The sequence below is a fragment of the Cryptomeria japonica genome, chromosome 1 (assembly GCF_030272615.1).
Source record: "Cryptomeria japonica chromosome 1, Sugi_1.0, whole genome shotgun sequence".
NCBI classification, from domain to species: domain Eukaryota; kingdom Viridiplantae; phylum Streptophyta; class Pinopsida; order Cupressales; family Cupressaceae; genus Cryptomeria; species Cryptomeria japonica.
The window spans coordinates 577,485,278-577,499,693 of NC_081405.1; the positions used below are offsets into that span (position 1 = coordinate 577,485,278).

Consider the following 14,416-nt stretch of genomic DNA (forward strand, 5'->3'; position numbering starts at 1 on the left):
CCTTCTGGCGCAACTGTGTTCAAATCGGACCAATTTTGTATGGAAATAGGGGTTTTTGGGCGCTACGAGCTCAACGGTGAATTCCGTTTGGGCTCAAAGTGCATCGAAAAAAAATACCTCCCTATTCCAAAATAAAAGACACAAGACAAACACAGATCTGATGCAACCAAAACCTGAAAGTCAGATCTAACCTTCGTAGCTCCAAATTCTTCAGAGGACGAACAGGAAGTAGCAGGTCTGGAGCTCTGATACCATGTAAAAATTGAGAAAGCCAACTTCACAAACCCCGAAGATCACCTGCATGCAAATAACCTGTCACAGAAAGAAGAGATGGAGACAAAAAACAAGCAAGGGTGCTCTGAAAGCTGAAAAATGTATTCATCCGAGAGAGATAAATTACAATGATGAATCTTTATAAAAGGATATTGTGCAACCCTAAAAGAAACCCTAATAGGTAGACATTTAATAATTAATATAATTATTAAATGTCACAAATGCAAACTAAAGTGAAATCTTAAGGGAGGAATAAAGGTAATTTAATCAACATGATTAAATGAAAACCTTTACTCTAACACCCCCCCTTAAGATGAGCAAAAGTGCAGTTACAAACATGTGCAAGAAAGAAAAGGTAACTACAATGCAAGAAAGTAAACTTGGGTCCCGGCGACAAGGCCTGATCAGGTACCCAATTACAACCAAATCTCTGTAAAATGGAGAAATAGAGAAAACCTCATGGGAAAAACTCTACTCCAAAAAGAGATGAAAGAAATAAATGCACTAATAACAGAAGGATAGGAGGTGGATATCATGCACTAATAATAGAAGGAGAGGAGGTGGATAACATGATACCCCCCATAGACAACTTTTATCATATAAGTACATATACAATGGTCTCCATAGGAGAAAAAGAAAGAGACTAGAAGCCCCCCCCACAATGAAGAAACTCCTGTCGCACATATGGATGCCTAAGGTAGAATCCAGAAAGAGATCCTGAAGTGGCATATAATATTCCTCCCCTTGGGAAGAAATGGATCCAAAGGACGAAGATGAAGAAACCTTTTGAAGAGAGAAGAATCAATCTTTCTCAAGATGTGTGCCATAATAGGATGCTGAAGAATCGCTCTGTCTGAACTGAAATAAAAGATGTCAAATCCAAACTAAACTGAAGACTCAAAAATTGCAACCTCTGAATGCACAGATGATGGTGGGCTAATAGCTGGAATATGGCTGTCAACAAAAGAGGAGCTGAAAATCCTCAAAGTAATCCTCCAAGTTTGCAATATAGGACTCTACAAACAAAGACGAAATGCCTGCAAGATAACAATCCCAAGTAGCCATGTCTGAAAGATGTATTATGTCCTGCTTAGCTGAATCAATAGGAGCCAAAGAAGAGGCAATATCAAACTGGTCAGGAACAAAAGGAGATGATGTTGATACATGTATAATCTCAGTCTGAAGAGTAGGAACTGTGAGACAATCCTCTGATTCATCAGAATATGTAAGGGTGTCTAAATATTGAAGTTCCTTTAAAGTATCATGATCAAAAGGTGTGTTATCTCTCCGACCAATGGGCACAAGACAATCTGAAGCAGGATCCTTTGGGAATGGAGAAAGACTGGGGTCTCCATAGATCTCCCAAAGACGTGTCCAAATTGAGTGAGGACAATCAATGCCCGATATAGCCCACACAGTGTCAGAATCAACACTAGACAAAAGAACACCTACTATGTGATTTCTAATGATATCCCAAGCTAGTTTTCCCTCTAAAGTTTCTGGTTCAGGTATGAGATCATACAAATAAGGCAAAATATTAAGCCACCTACAGTTTGTAAGTATGCCCTTTGCCCATGACTCATAATTACCCCATTCTAGAAATACAACTGAAGGGTGAGTAGAAAAACCCATGATAACTCTTCAAATTAACAAATCTGAGACTAAATGATTTTAATACTCATAAAGTAGATCAAATAAAGCCATCCCACGCAAACAAATCATTTCCAAGTCTGAAACGTCCAAGTAAGTGATAGATGTGTGAAAAAACAAAGTGCTAAATAAAACGTACCTTGTGTAGATTCTGGAAAAATAAATGACAGATCTGGAAAGAGCACAGAAACTCCTTTCCAATGCCTATTCGTTTGCGAAAAACGGAGTTCGTATGCAAAAGATATGGCTCTTGGAGTGCAAAAAACTTGTTCTTACTTTGACTGGCAAAAAACACTACAAAATGGTAAAATCAGAGAAAAGGACCTGCATCAATTAGATCGGGCTTGGAACCAGCTTTCCAGCGCCTATTTCCATTCAAAAATCCAAGCTAAAATGCCCAAGTTATGCCCGATTTCGTGAAGGTAGGTTGAAAGGTAAAAAAAAATTCACAGCCCTCAGGGGCTAAGACCCTCGGCCCCTGGTCACATGACCGACCAGGGGGCTGGTGCGCTGGCGACTGTGGCCGAGCAGGGGTGGCGGCAGCAGAATGGCGGTGCGCGGGCGGGGCGCGAGCTGCGCTCGGGCTGCGATTTGCGCCGGTGGCGCGACGGTGGCTGTCGGGCCATTGCCGGTGGTTACCGCCAATGGCGGCGGCCGGGCAGTGGCCACTGGGCGGCGCGTGCCTCTGCCAATGGCTGCGCCCATGAAAAATTAAAAAAATGCATTTTTTAATGTTTTTTTAATTTTTTTTTTAATTTCTACCTCGAACTTCGTGCCCTAGGGCCGTACGGCCTTGGGGCATAAAAAAATTTGCCTTCTGGAGCAACTGTGTTCAAATTGAACCAATTTTGTATGGAAATAGGGGTTTTTGGGCTCTACGAGCTCAACGGTGAAGTCCGTTTGGGCTCAAAGTGCATCGAAAAAAAATACCTCCCTATTCCAAAATAAAAGACACAAGACAAACACAGATCTAATGCAACCAAAACCTGAAAGTCAGATCTAACCTTCGTAGCTCCAAATTCTTCAGAAGACGAACAGGAAGCAACAGGTCTGGAGCTCTGATACCATGTAAAAATTGAGAAAGCCAACTTCACAAACCCCGAAGATCACCTGCATGCAAATAACCTGTCACAGAAAGAAGAGATGGAGACAAAAAACAAGCAAGGGTGCTCTGAAAGCTGAAAAATGTATTCATCCGAGAGAGATAAATTACAATGATGAATCTTTATAAAAGGATATTGTGCAACCCTAAAAGAAACCCTAATAGGTAGACATTTAATAATTAATATAATTATTAAATGTCACAAATGCAAACTAAAGTGAAATCTTAAGGGAGGAATAAAGGTAATTTAATCAACATGATTAAATGAAAACCTTTACTCTAACACCCCCCCTTAAGATGAGCAAAAGTGCAGTTACAAACATGTGCAAGAAAGAAAAGGTAACTACAATGCAAGAAAGTAAACTTGGGTCCCGGCGACAAGGCCTGATCAGGTACCCAATTACAACCAAATCTCTGTAAAATGGAGAAATAGAGAAAACCTCATGGGAAAAACTCTACTCCAAAAAGAGATGAAAGAAATAAATGCACTAATAACAGAAGGATAGGAGGTGGATATCATGCACTAATAATAGAAGGAGAGGAGGTGGATAACATGATACCCCCCATAGACAACTTTTATCATATAAGTACATATACAATGGTCTCCATAGGAGAAAAAGAAAGAGACTAGAAGCCCCCCCCACAATGAAGAAACTCCTGTCGCACATATGGATGCCTAAGGTAGAATCCAGAAAGAGATCCTGAAGTGGCATATAATATTCCTCCCCTTGGGAAGAAATGGATCCAAAGGACGAAGATGAAGAAACCTTTTGAAGAGAGAAGAATCAATCTTTCTCAAGATGTGTGCCATAATAGGATGCTGAAGAATCGCTCTGTCTGAACTGAAATAAAAGATGTCAAATCCAAACTAAACTGAAGACTCAAAAATTGCAACCTCTGAATGCACAGATGATGGTGGGCTAATAGCTGGAATATGGCTGTCAACAAAAGAGGAGCTGAAAATCCTCAAAGTAATCCTCCAAGTTTGCAATATAGGACTCTACAAACAAAGACGAAATGCCTGCAAGATAACAATCCCAAGTAGCCATGTCTGAAAGATGTATTATGTCCTGCTTAGCTGAATCAATAGGAGCCAAAGAAGAGGCAATATCAAACTGGTCAGGAACAAAAGGAGATGATGTTGATACATGTATAATCTCAGTCTGAAGAGTAGGAACTGTGAGACAATCCTCTGATTCATCAGAATATGTAAGGGTGTCTAAATATTGAAGTTCCTTTAAAGTATCATGATCAAAAGGTGTGTTATCTCTCCGACCAATGGGCACAAGACAATCTGAAGCAGGATCCTTTGGGAATGGAGAAAGACTGGGGTCTCCATAGATCTCCCAAAGACGTGTCCAAATTGAGTGAGGACAATCAATGCCCGATATAGCCCACACAGTGTCAGAATCAACACTAGACAAAAGAACACCTACTATGTGATTTCTAATGATATCCCAAGCTAGTTTTCCCTCTAAAGTTTCTGGTTCAGGTATGAGATCATACAAATAAGGCAAAATATTAAGCCACCTACAGTTTGTAAGTATGCCCTTTGCCCATGACTCATAATTACCCCATTCTAGAAATACAACTGAAGGGTGAGTAGAAAAACCCATGATAACTCTTCAAATTAACAAATCTGAGACTAAATGATTTTAATACTCATAAAGTAGATCAAATAAAGCCATCCCACGCAAACAAATCATTTCCAAGTCTGAAACGTCCAAGTAAGTGATAGATGTGTGAAAAAACAAAGTGCTAAATAAAACGTACCTTGTGTAGATTCTGGAAAAATAAATGACAGATCTGGAAAGAGCACAGAAACTCCTTTCCAATGCCTATTCGTTTGCGCAAAACGGAGTTCGTATGCAAAAGATATGGCTCTTGGAGTGCAAAAAACTTGTTCTTACTTTGACTGGCAAAAAACACTACAAAATGGTAAAATCAGAGAAAAGGACCTGCATCAATTAGATCGGGCTTGGAACCAGCTTTCCAGCGCCTATTTCCATTCAAAAATCCAAGCTAAAATGCCCAAGTTATGCCCGATTTCGTGAAGGTAGGTTGAAAGGTAAAAAAAAATTCACAGCCCTCAGGGGCTAAGACCTTCGGCCCCTGGTCACATGACCGACCAGGGGGCTGGTGCGCTGGCGACTGTGGCCGAGCAGGGGTGGCGGCAGCAGAATGGCGGTGCGCGGGCGGGGCGCGAGCTGCGCTCGGGCTGCGATTTGCGCCGGTGGCGCGACGGTGGCTGTCGGGCCATTGCCGGTGGTTACCGCCAATGGCGGCGGCCGGGCAGTGGCCACTGGGCGGCGCGTGCCTCTGCCAATGGCTGCGCCCATGAAAAATTAAAAAAATGCATTTTTTAATGTTTTTTTAATTTTTTTTTTAATTTCTACCTCGAACTTCGTGCCCTAGGGCCGTACGGCCTTGGGGCATAAAAAAATTTGCCTTCTGGAGCAACTGTGTTCAAATTGAACCAATTTTGTATGGAAATAGGGGTTTTTGGGCTCTACGAGCTCAACGGTGAAGTCCGTTTGGGCTCAAAGTGCATCGAAAAAAAATACCTCCCTATTCCAAAATAAAAGACACAAGACAAACACAGATCTAATGCAACCAAAACCTGAAAGTCAGATCTAACCTTCGTAGCTCCAAATTCTTCAGAAGACGAACAGGAAGCAACAGGTCTGGAGCTCTGATACCATGTAAAAATTGAGAAAGCCAACTTCACAAACCCCGAAGATCACCTGCATGCAAATAACCTGTCACAGAAAGAAGAGATGGAGACAAAAAACAAGCAAGGGTGCTCTGAAAGCTGAAAAATGTATTCATCCGAGAGAGATAAATTACAATGATGAATCTTTATAAAAGGATATTGTGCAACCCTAAAAGAAACCCTAATAGGTAGACATTTAATAATTAATATAACTATTAAATGTCACAAATGCAAACTAAAGTGAAATCTTAAGAGAGGAATAAAGGTAATTTAATCAACATGATTAAATGAAAACCTTTACTCTAACACCCCCCCTTAAGATGAGCAAAGTTGCAGTTACAAACATGTGCAAGAAAGCAAAGGTAACTACAATGCAAGAAAGTAAACTTGGGTCCCGGCAACAAGGCCTGATCAGGTACCCAATTACAACCAAATCTCTGTAAAATGGAGAAATAGAGAAAACCTCATGGGAAAAACTCTACTCCAAAAAGAGATGAGAGAAATAAATGCACTAATAACAGAAGGATAGGAGGTGGATATCATGCACTAATAATAGAAGGAGAGGAGGTGGATAACATGATACCCCCCATAGACAACTTCTATCATATAAGTACATATACAATGGTCTCCATAGGAGAAAAAGAAAGAGACTAGAAGCCCCCCCCACAATGAAGAAACTCCTGTCGCACATATGGATGCCTAAGGTAGAATCCAGAAAGAGATCCTGAAGTGGCATATAATATTCCTCCCCTTGGGAAGAAATGGATCCAAAGGACGAAGATGAAGAAACCTTTTGAAGAGAGAAGAATCAATCTGTCTCAAGATGTGTGCCATAATAGGACGCTGAAGAATCCCTCTGTCTGAACTGAAATAAAAGATGTCAAATCCAAACTAAACTGAAGACTCAAAAATTGCAACCTCTGAATGCATAGATGATGGTGGGCTAATAGCTGGAATATGGCTGTCAACAAAAGAGGAGCTGAAAATCCTCAAAGTAATCCTCCAAGTTTGCAATATAGGACTCTACAAACAAAGACGAAATGCCTGCAAGATAACAATCCCAAGTAGCCATGTCTGAAAGATGTATTATGTCCTGCTTAGCTGAATCAATAGGAGCCAAAGAAGAGGCAATATCAAACTGGTCAGGAACAAAAGGAGATGATGTTGATACATGTATAATCTTAGTCTGAAGAGTAGGAACTGTGAGACAATCCTCTGATTCATCAGAATATGTAAGGGTGTCTAAATATTGAAGTTCCTTTAAAGTATCATGATCAAAAGGTGTGTTATCTCTCCAACCAATGGGCACAAGACAATCTGAAGCAGGATCCTTTGGGAATGGAGAAAGACTGGGGTCTCCATAGATCTCCCAAAGACGTGTCCAAATTGAGTGAGGACAATCAATGCCCGATATAGCCCACACAGTGTCAGAATCAACACTAGACAAAAGAACACCTACTATGTGATTTCTAATGATATCCCAAGCTAGTTTTCCCTCTAAAGTTTCTGGTTCAGGTATGAGATCATACAAATAAGGCAAAATATTAAGCCACCTACAGTTTGTAAGTATGCCCTTTGCCCATGACTCATAATTACCCCATTCTAGAAATACAACTGAAGGGTGAGTAGAAAAACCCATGATAACTCTTCAAATTAACAAATCTGAGACTAAATGATTTTAATACTCATAAAGAAGATCAAATAAAGCCATCCCACGCAAACAAATCATTTCCAAGTCTGAAACGTCCAAGTAAGTGATAGATGTGTGAAAAAACAAAGTGCTAAATAAAACGTACCTTGTGTAGATTCTGGAAAAATAAATGACAGATCTGGAAAGAGCACAGAAACTCCTTTCCAACGCCTATTCGTTTGCGAAAAACGGAGTCCGTATGCAAAAGATATGGCTCTTGGAGTGCAAAAAACTTGTTCTGACTTTGACTGGCAAAAAACACTACAAAATGGTAAAATCAGAGAAAAGGACCTGCATCAATTAGATCGGGCTTGGAACCAGCTTTCCAGCGCCTATTTCCATTCAAAAATCCAAGCTAAAATGCCCAAGTTATGCCCGATTTCGTGAAGGTAGGTTGAAAGGTAAAAAAAAATTCACAGCCCTCAGGGGCTAAGACCTTCGGCCCCTGGTCACATGACCGACCAGGGGGCTGGTGCGCTGGCGACTGTGGCCGAGCAGGGGTGGCGGCAGCAGAATGGCGGTGCGCGGGCGGGGCGCGAGCTGCGCTCGGGCTGCGATTTGCGCCGGCGGTGCGACGGTGGCTGTCGGGCCACTGCCGGTGGTTACCGCCAATGGCGGCGGCCGGGCAGTGGCCGCTGGGCGGCGCATGCCTTTGCCAATGGCTGCGCCCATGAAAAATTAAAAAAATGCATTTTTTAATGTTTTTTTAATTTTTTTTTTAATTTCTACCTCGAACTTCGTGCCCTGGGGCCGTACGGCCTTGGGGCATAAAAAAATTTGCCTTCTGGAGCAACTGTGTTCAAATTGAACCAATTTTGTATGGAAATAGGGGTTTTTGGGCGCTACGAGCTCAACGGTGAAGTCCGTTTGGGCTCAAAGTGCATCGAAAAAAAATACCTCCCTATTCCAAAATAAAAGACACAAGACAAACACAGATCTGATGCAACCAAAACCTGAAAGTCAGATCTAACCTTCGTAGCTCCAAATTCTTCAGAAGACGAACAGGAAGCTGCAGGTCTGGAGCTTTGATACCATGTAAAAATTGAGAAAGCCAACTTCACAAACCCCGAAGATCACCTGCATGCAAATAACCTTTCACAGAAAGAAGAGATGGAGACAAAAAACAAGCAAGGGTGCTCTGAAAGCTGAAAAATGTATTCATCCGAGAGAGATAAATTACAATGATGAATCTTTATAAAAGGATATTGTGCAACCCTAAAAGAAACCCTAATAGGTAGACATTTAATAATTAATATAATTATTAAATGTCACAAATGCAAACTAAAGTGAAATCTTAAGAGAGGAATAAAGGTAATTTAATCAACATGATTAAATGAAAACCTTTACTCTAACACCCCCCCTTAAGATGAGCAAAAGTGCAGTTACAAACATGTGCAAGAAAGCAAAGGTAACTACAATGCAAGAAAGTAAACTTGGGTCCCGGCAACAAGGCCTGATCAGGTACCCAATTACAACCAAATCTCTGTAAAGTGGAGAAATAGAGAAAACCTCATGGGAAAAACTCTACTCCAAAAAGAGATGAAAGAAATAAATGCACTAATAATAGAAGGATAGGAGATGGATATCATGCACTAATAATAGAAGGATAGGAGGTGGATAACATGATACCCCCCATAGACAACTTCTATCATATAAGTACATATACAATGGTCTCCATAGGAGAAAAAGAAAGAGACTAGAAGCCCCCCCCACAATGAAGAAACTCCTGTCGCACATATGGATGCCTGAGGTAGAATCCAGAAAGAGATCCTGAAGTGGCATATAATATTCCTCCCCTTGGGAAGAAATGGATCCAAAGGACGAAGATGAAGAAACCTTTTGAAGAGAGAAGAAACAATCTGTCTCAAGATGTGTGCCTCAATAGGATACTGAAGAATCCCTCTGTCTGAACTGAAACAAAAGATGTCAAATCCAAACTGAACTAAAGACTCAAAAACTGCAACCTCTGAATGCACAAATGATGGTGGACTAATAGCTGGAATATGGCTGTCAACAAAAGAGGAGCTGAAAATCCTCAAAGTAATCCTCCAAGTCTACAATACAGGACTCTACAAACAAAGACGAAATGCCTACAAGATAAGAATCCCAAGTAGCCATGTCTGAAAGATGTATTATGTCTTGCTTAGCTGAATCAATAGGAGCCAAAGAAGAGGCAATATCAAACTGATCAGGAACAAAAGGAGATGATGTTGATACATGTATAATTTCAGTTTGAAGAGTAGGAACTGTGAGACAATCCTCTGATTCATCAGAATATGTAAGGGTGTCTAAATATTGAAGTTCCTTTAAAGTATCATGATCAAAAGGTGTGTTATCTCTCCAACCAATGGGCACAAGACAATCTGAAGCAGGATCCTTTGGGAATGGAGAAAGACTGAGGTCTCCATAGATCTCCCAAAGACGTGTCCAAAGTGAGTGAGGACAATCAATGCCTGATATAGCCCACACAATGTCAGAATCAACACTAGACAAAAGAACACCTACTTTGTGATTTCTAATGATATCCCAAGCTAGTTTTCCCTCTAAAGTTTCTGGTTCAGGTATGAGATCATACAAATAAGGCAAAATATTAAGCCACCTACAGTGTGTAAGTATGCCCTTTGCCCATGACTCATAATTACCCCGTTCTAAAAATACAACTGAAGGGTGAGTAGAAAAACCCATGATAACTCTTCAAATTAACAAATCTAAGACTAAATGATTTTAATACTCATAAAGAAGATCAAATAAAGCCATCCCACACAAACAAATCATTTCCAAGTCTGAAACGTCCAAGTAATTGATAGATGTGTGAAAACATAAAGTACTGAATAAAACGTACCTGGTGTAGATTTTGGAAAAATAATTGATAGATCTGGAAAGAGCACAGAAACCCCTTTCCAACACCTATTCGTTTGCGAAAAACGGAGTCTGTATGCAATAGATATGGCTCTTGGAGTGCAAAAAACTTGTTCTGACTTTGACTGGCAAAAAACACTGCAAAATGGTAAAATCAGAGAAAAGGACCTGCATCAATTAGATCGGGCTTGGAACCATGTTTCCAACGCCTATTTCCATTTAAAAATCCGAGCTAAAATGCCCAAGTTATGCCCGATTTCGTGAAGGTAGGTTGAAAGGTAAAAAAAAATTCATAGCCCTCAGGGGCGGTGCTTGGGCTGCGGTCTGCGCCGACGGCGCGACTGTGGCTGCTGGGCCGCGACCGGTGGTTACCGGCGGCAGCGGCGGCCGGGCAGTGGCCGCTGGGCGGCGCGCGGCGGCGTGTCCCTCTGCCAATGGCTGCGCCAGTGATAAATTAAAAAACTGTGTCCAAATCAGACGAATTTTGTATGGAAATAGGGGTTTTTGGGCGCTACGAGCTCAACGGTGAAGTCCGTTTGGGCTCAAAGTGTACCAAAAAAAAATACCCCCTATTCCGAAATAAAAAATAGAAGACAAACACAGATCTGATGCAACCAAAACCTGAAAGTCAGATCTAACCCTCGTAGCTCCAAATTCTTCACAAGATGAACAGGAAGCAGCAGGTCTGGAGCTCTGATACCATGTAGAAGTTGAGAAAGCCAACTTCACAGACCCTGAAGATCACCTGCATGCAAATAACCTGTCACAGAAAGAAGAGATGGAGACAAAAAACAAGCAAGGGTGCTCTGAAAGCTGAAATATTTATTCATCCGAGAGAGATAAATTACAATGATGAATCCTTATAAAAGGATATTGTGCAACCCTAAAAGAAACCCTAATAGGTATACATTTAATAATTAATATAATTATTAAATGTCACAAATGCAAACTAAAGTGAAATCTGAAGAGAGGAATAAAGGTAATTTAATCAACATGATAAAATTAAAACCTTTTTTCTAACAATGGGCTGTGCCAGTTCAGTTGTCTAGTGTCCTATTGTGTCATCCACATCACGCATTGCTTGTGTTTTGAGTTTTTTGGGCTTTAATGTTTTTCGTAAGCATTTAATAACAATGTCCTCTAGTGGAATGGTGACCAGCACTATGCTCCTCTTATTTCCAATGATGGCTTACAACCATCTTGGTGCATTGGTAGGTCTTTTAGGTGGTGGGGTGATCTGTGCATCTAGGGAGGTAACGATTATGAGGGTATTCATGGGATCTTGTTGAATTTTTACTTCTTGATTTGTATCCATTGCTTGAATCCCAGGCTCGCTTTGATCCTGTGAGTTCATTGTTTGTTCAGGCTCTTTGTTGGTGTCTAAGTCCACCACGACCTGTTGCAAAATAGGCTCCCTACCCTTCTTTTTTCTTCTTGATTGAGTTACTCGGGTAGCTGTAAGACTGGATGACAACCTTCCTGACCTTCTTGGCTGTATTTTCTCTATAGTGGGCTTTGAGACACCTGTAACATCAACAATTTCATTAGTGGCAGAAAGAGGAGGTTGAACCATGATGTTTGAATCACTTCTTGATTCGTGTGACGACATGTGAGGACCCTCCTTGAATTTCAGTTTCCTTAACCATCTCTCTATTCTCCTGACAATATTGAAGGTCCTTGCTTGGATGCTATCATCTTCTTTTTTGTTCCAGCCAATTTCTGGAATCGGTTTCCCTTCAATCTCAGTACCAAACTCGGGATCCAAGACGTCTTCCTCTATATCTTCCAATACACTTGATTTATTAATTGGGAGCCTCAAGATAGCTATATGCCCTAAAGTGAATCTTGACCACAACCTCTTTCTTACTTCGTGCTCATTCTTGCAGTTTTCCCAATAACCCTCTATCTGAGGTTCATGACAGAAATGATTGTCTATATTAAGATTCTCCCTTGCATAACCTTTGCTGTCAAATCTTCGCCTAGCCACATATGGCTACAGGTTCATCCTTTTGAACTCCAGTTCCAGATTCAAGACATCTGATACTGATTTGAAATTGTAATACCCAAGTTCATTGGGAAATACCACCCCAGATTCACCCTTTGCCCCTAGTCTTTTATCTATATAAGCCAACTGCCTGTTGATTAAATAGTTATTAAATATATGTTTGAACAGCCAATAGCATGGCTTGATTTGTGCTATGTTAAAGACTATGCTAAGATTTATATAATCTTAAAAATAGAAAAGTGACCAATTTTTAATGGTTATAAGATTATTTTGGAAGTTTTGATTGGCTGAGGCAGAGACGTGGACAAGCAAGTTTTGTTCTCAATGCAAGAGAATGCACCAAAATCTATGCTTTGTCATTGCATTGCAGGGTTATTAGTTCCTGCCTACTGGAACTATTGCGGAGGGCTTGAACATTAAACCATGATTAAACTATGGACGAATAGCCAATGACAATTCAAGATTTTTTATATTTGTTTTAAGTTCCCTACTTTTATCAACGGATTTGCGTATTTTTTAAACTAGATTTTAGTTGAAAGTATTTTGGCGTTCTGCTATTGGTTTTTGTTGTTTAGGGTTTGCAGAATGTCAGATGAAAATTTTAGACTTACGATGCCCCCGTCCGCACATCTCACTAGATATTGTTCTGTCCTCACTTTGCACCGTTTTGGTCTCACATGAAGCAAATGCAACAAATAGTCCTTGCACTCATAGGAAATGCAGACAGATCATATGGCAGATGTCAATAGAAATATAAAACAGGGCATATAAACAAAAAGAGAAGGCACGTGTTGTATACAAGGAATTCTTAGCAATTATTTTAATTACTTTCCTAGCAAACTTTTGGACAATTTTCTTTATGTTCTGTATATCAAATGCTATAAAGAAGTGATGGACACCCTTTTCTAAGTCTTCAGAACACAAAAATCTTGCTTTTGTGTTTAGTTTTTTGTACAACGTCAATTTCTTGGTCGTCTTGTGGAAAACCGCTGATATGGTAAGAATTATATTTAGCTTAGGAGATTTTGTGTTCTATTTCTAGCCTATTTTTACGTATCTTGAAAAGCCAGATTCTGGCCGAAAGATCTGGTGTTTATAGAATGTTTATGATGCTTTGGCTGTTATTGAAAAAATGTACCACTCTCGTCGATCTGTCATGATGCAAAAGAAATTTGTCCACCCAAAAATAAAGTGCTTTCAAAAGGAAACTTTGATGAATCTAGCATTGATATTTTTTGCAGGCGGAACATCTAGCTGTAGGGTAAACACACAAATAATAATGTCACATATGAAGAGGTAAATATTTCTTACCAGTTGTTTCTGAGTTTGATTGTATATTTTTTCATTAACTCTGTAATTTATCATCACAATGTTAGAAAGATCCAGGAATAGAAAATTTAAATGCTGATAATATTAAATTTTATCTCATTTTTTCTTTTATATCCAATCATGGTTAGGAGATTCTAGAAACAGGTTGCTTTTTAACTTTGGATCCCTTGCTTTGGTCTTTTATTCTAAGAATTTTATAATGGAAAATTTTGATCTGGGTGTTGAGAAATTCTCCAATTGTTTAATTTTTCTTCCTTTTTATCAAGTGCCACATACCAAAGAAGCCATTTTAAGAGGTTTTAATTTAATAACAGAGCCCTGTGATGTTCTCATCTTAGATATGGTTGTCTTTGCCTTTAGAAAGGGCTTGCCCACTTACCAAATAAAAATCTCATTCATCTATTTTACAAGAAATCCCATCATTAGAACCGGTGGATATGTTGCAACTGATATCAGAGATGATGGAGGTGCCACCATTTCTAAACCTTCAAAGGCTTGAGGTTTAATGCTCTTAGAAGCCTCTAATTTCTATAATTTTTGTATTTTGTTGGAGTGAAAATCCGTGTGGGGTGTGTGCTCTGTGAATGCAGCTGTTTATCAGGTGTCGTGTACTGAGGAAGCTATTTTAAGAGGTTTTAATTTAATGGGGTATAGTTGATTCCCTCCAAATGAGAGTCTTTTTGGTTATGGGCAAAGCTTGAATTTAGGAAATAAAGGTACTTATTAGGGCATCTTCTTTCTATTGTATGACACAATGCACCTTTTACAATGCAAGATTGCTTTTGAATGTTGCTC

At 39.9% G+C, this 14,416-nt stretch overlaps 1 protein-coding gene across 1 annotated transcript; it reads right to left on the bottom strand.

Moving 5' to 3' along the window:
- Positions 1 to 2,256: 2,256 nt before the first annotated feature.
- LOC131858114 (extensin-like) lies at positions 2,257 to 8,100 on the bottom strand. Its single transcript, XM_059211114.1, has 5 exons — positions 7,865 to 8,100; positions 5,129 to 5,354; positions 4,799 to 4,863; positions 2,374 to 2,618; positions 2,257 to 2,288 (listed from the first exon to the last, which is right to left on the bottom strand). Exons 1-5 carry the CDS (start codon positions 8,098 to 8,100, stop codon positions 2,257 to 2,259), a joined length of 804 nt encoding a protein of 267 aa, XP_059067097.1.
- Positions 8,101 to 14,416: the final 6,316 nt, after the last annotated feature.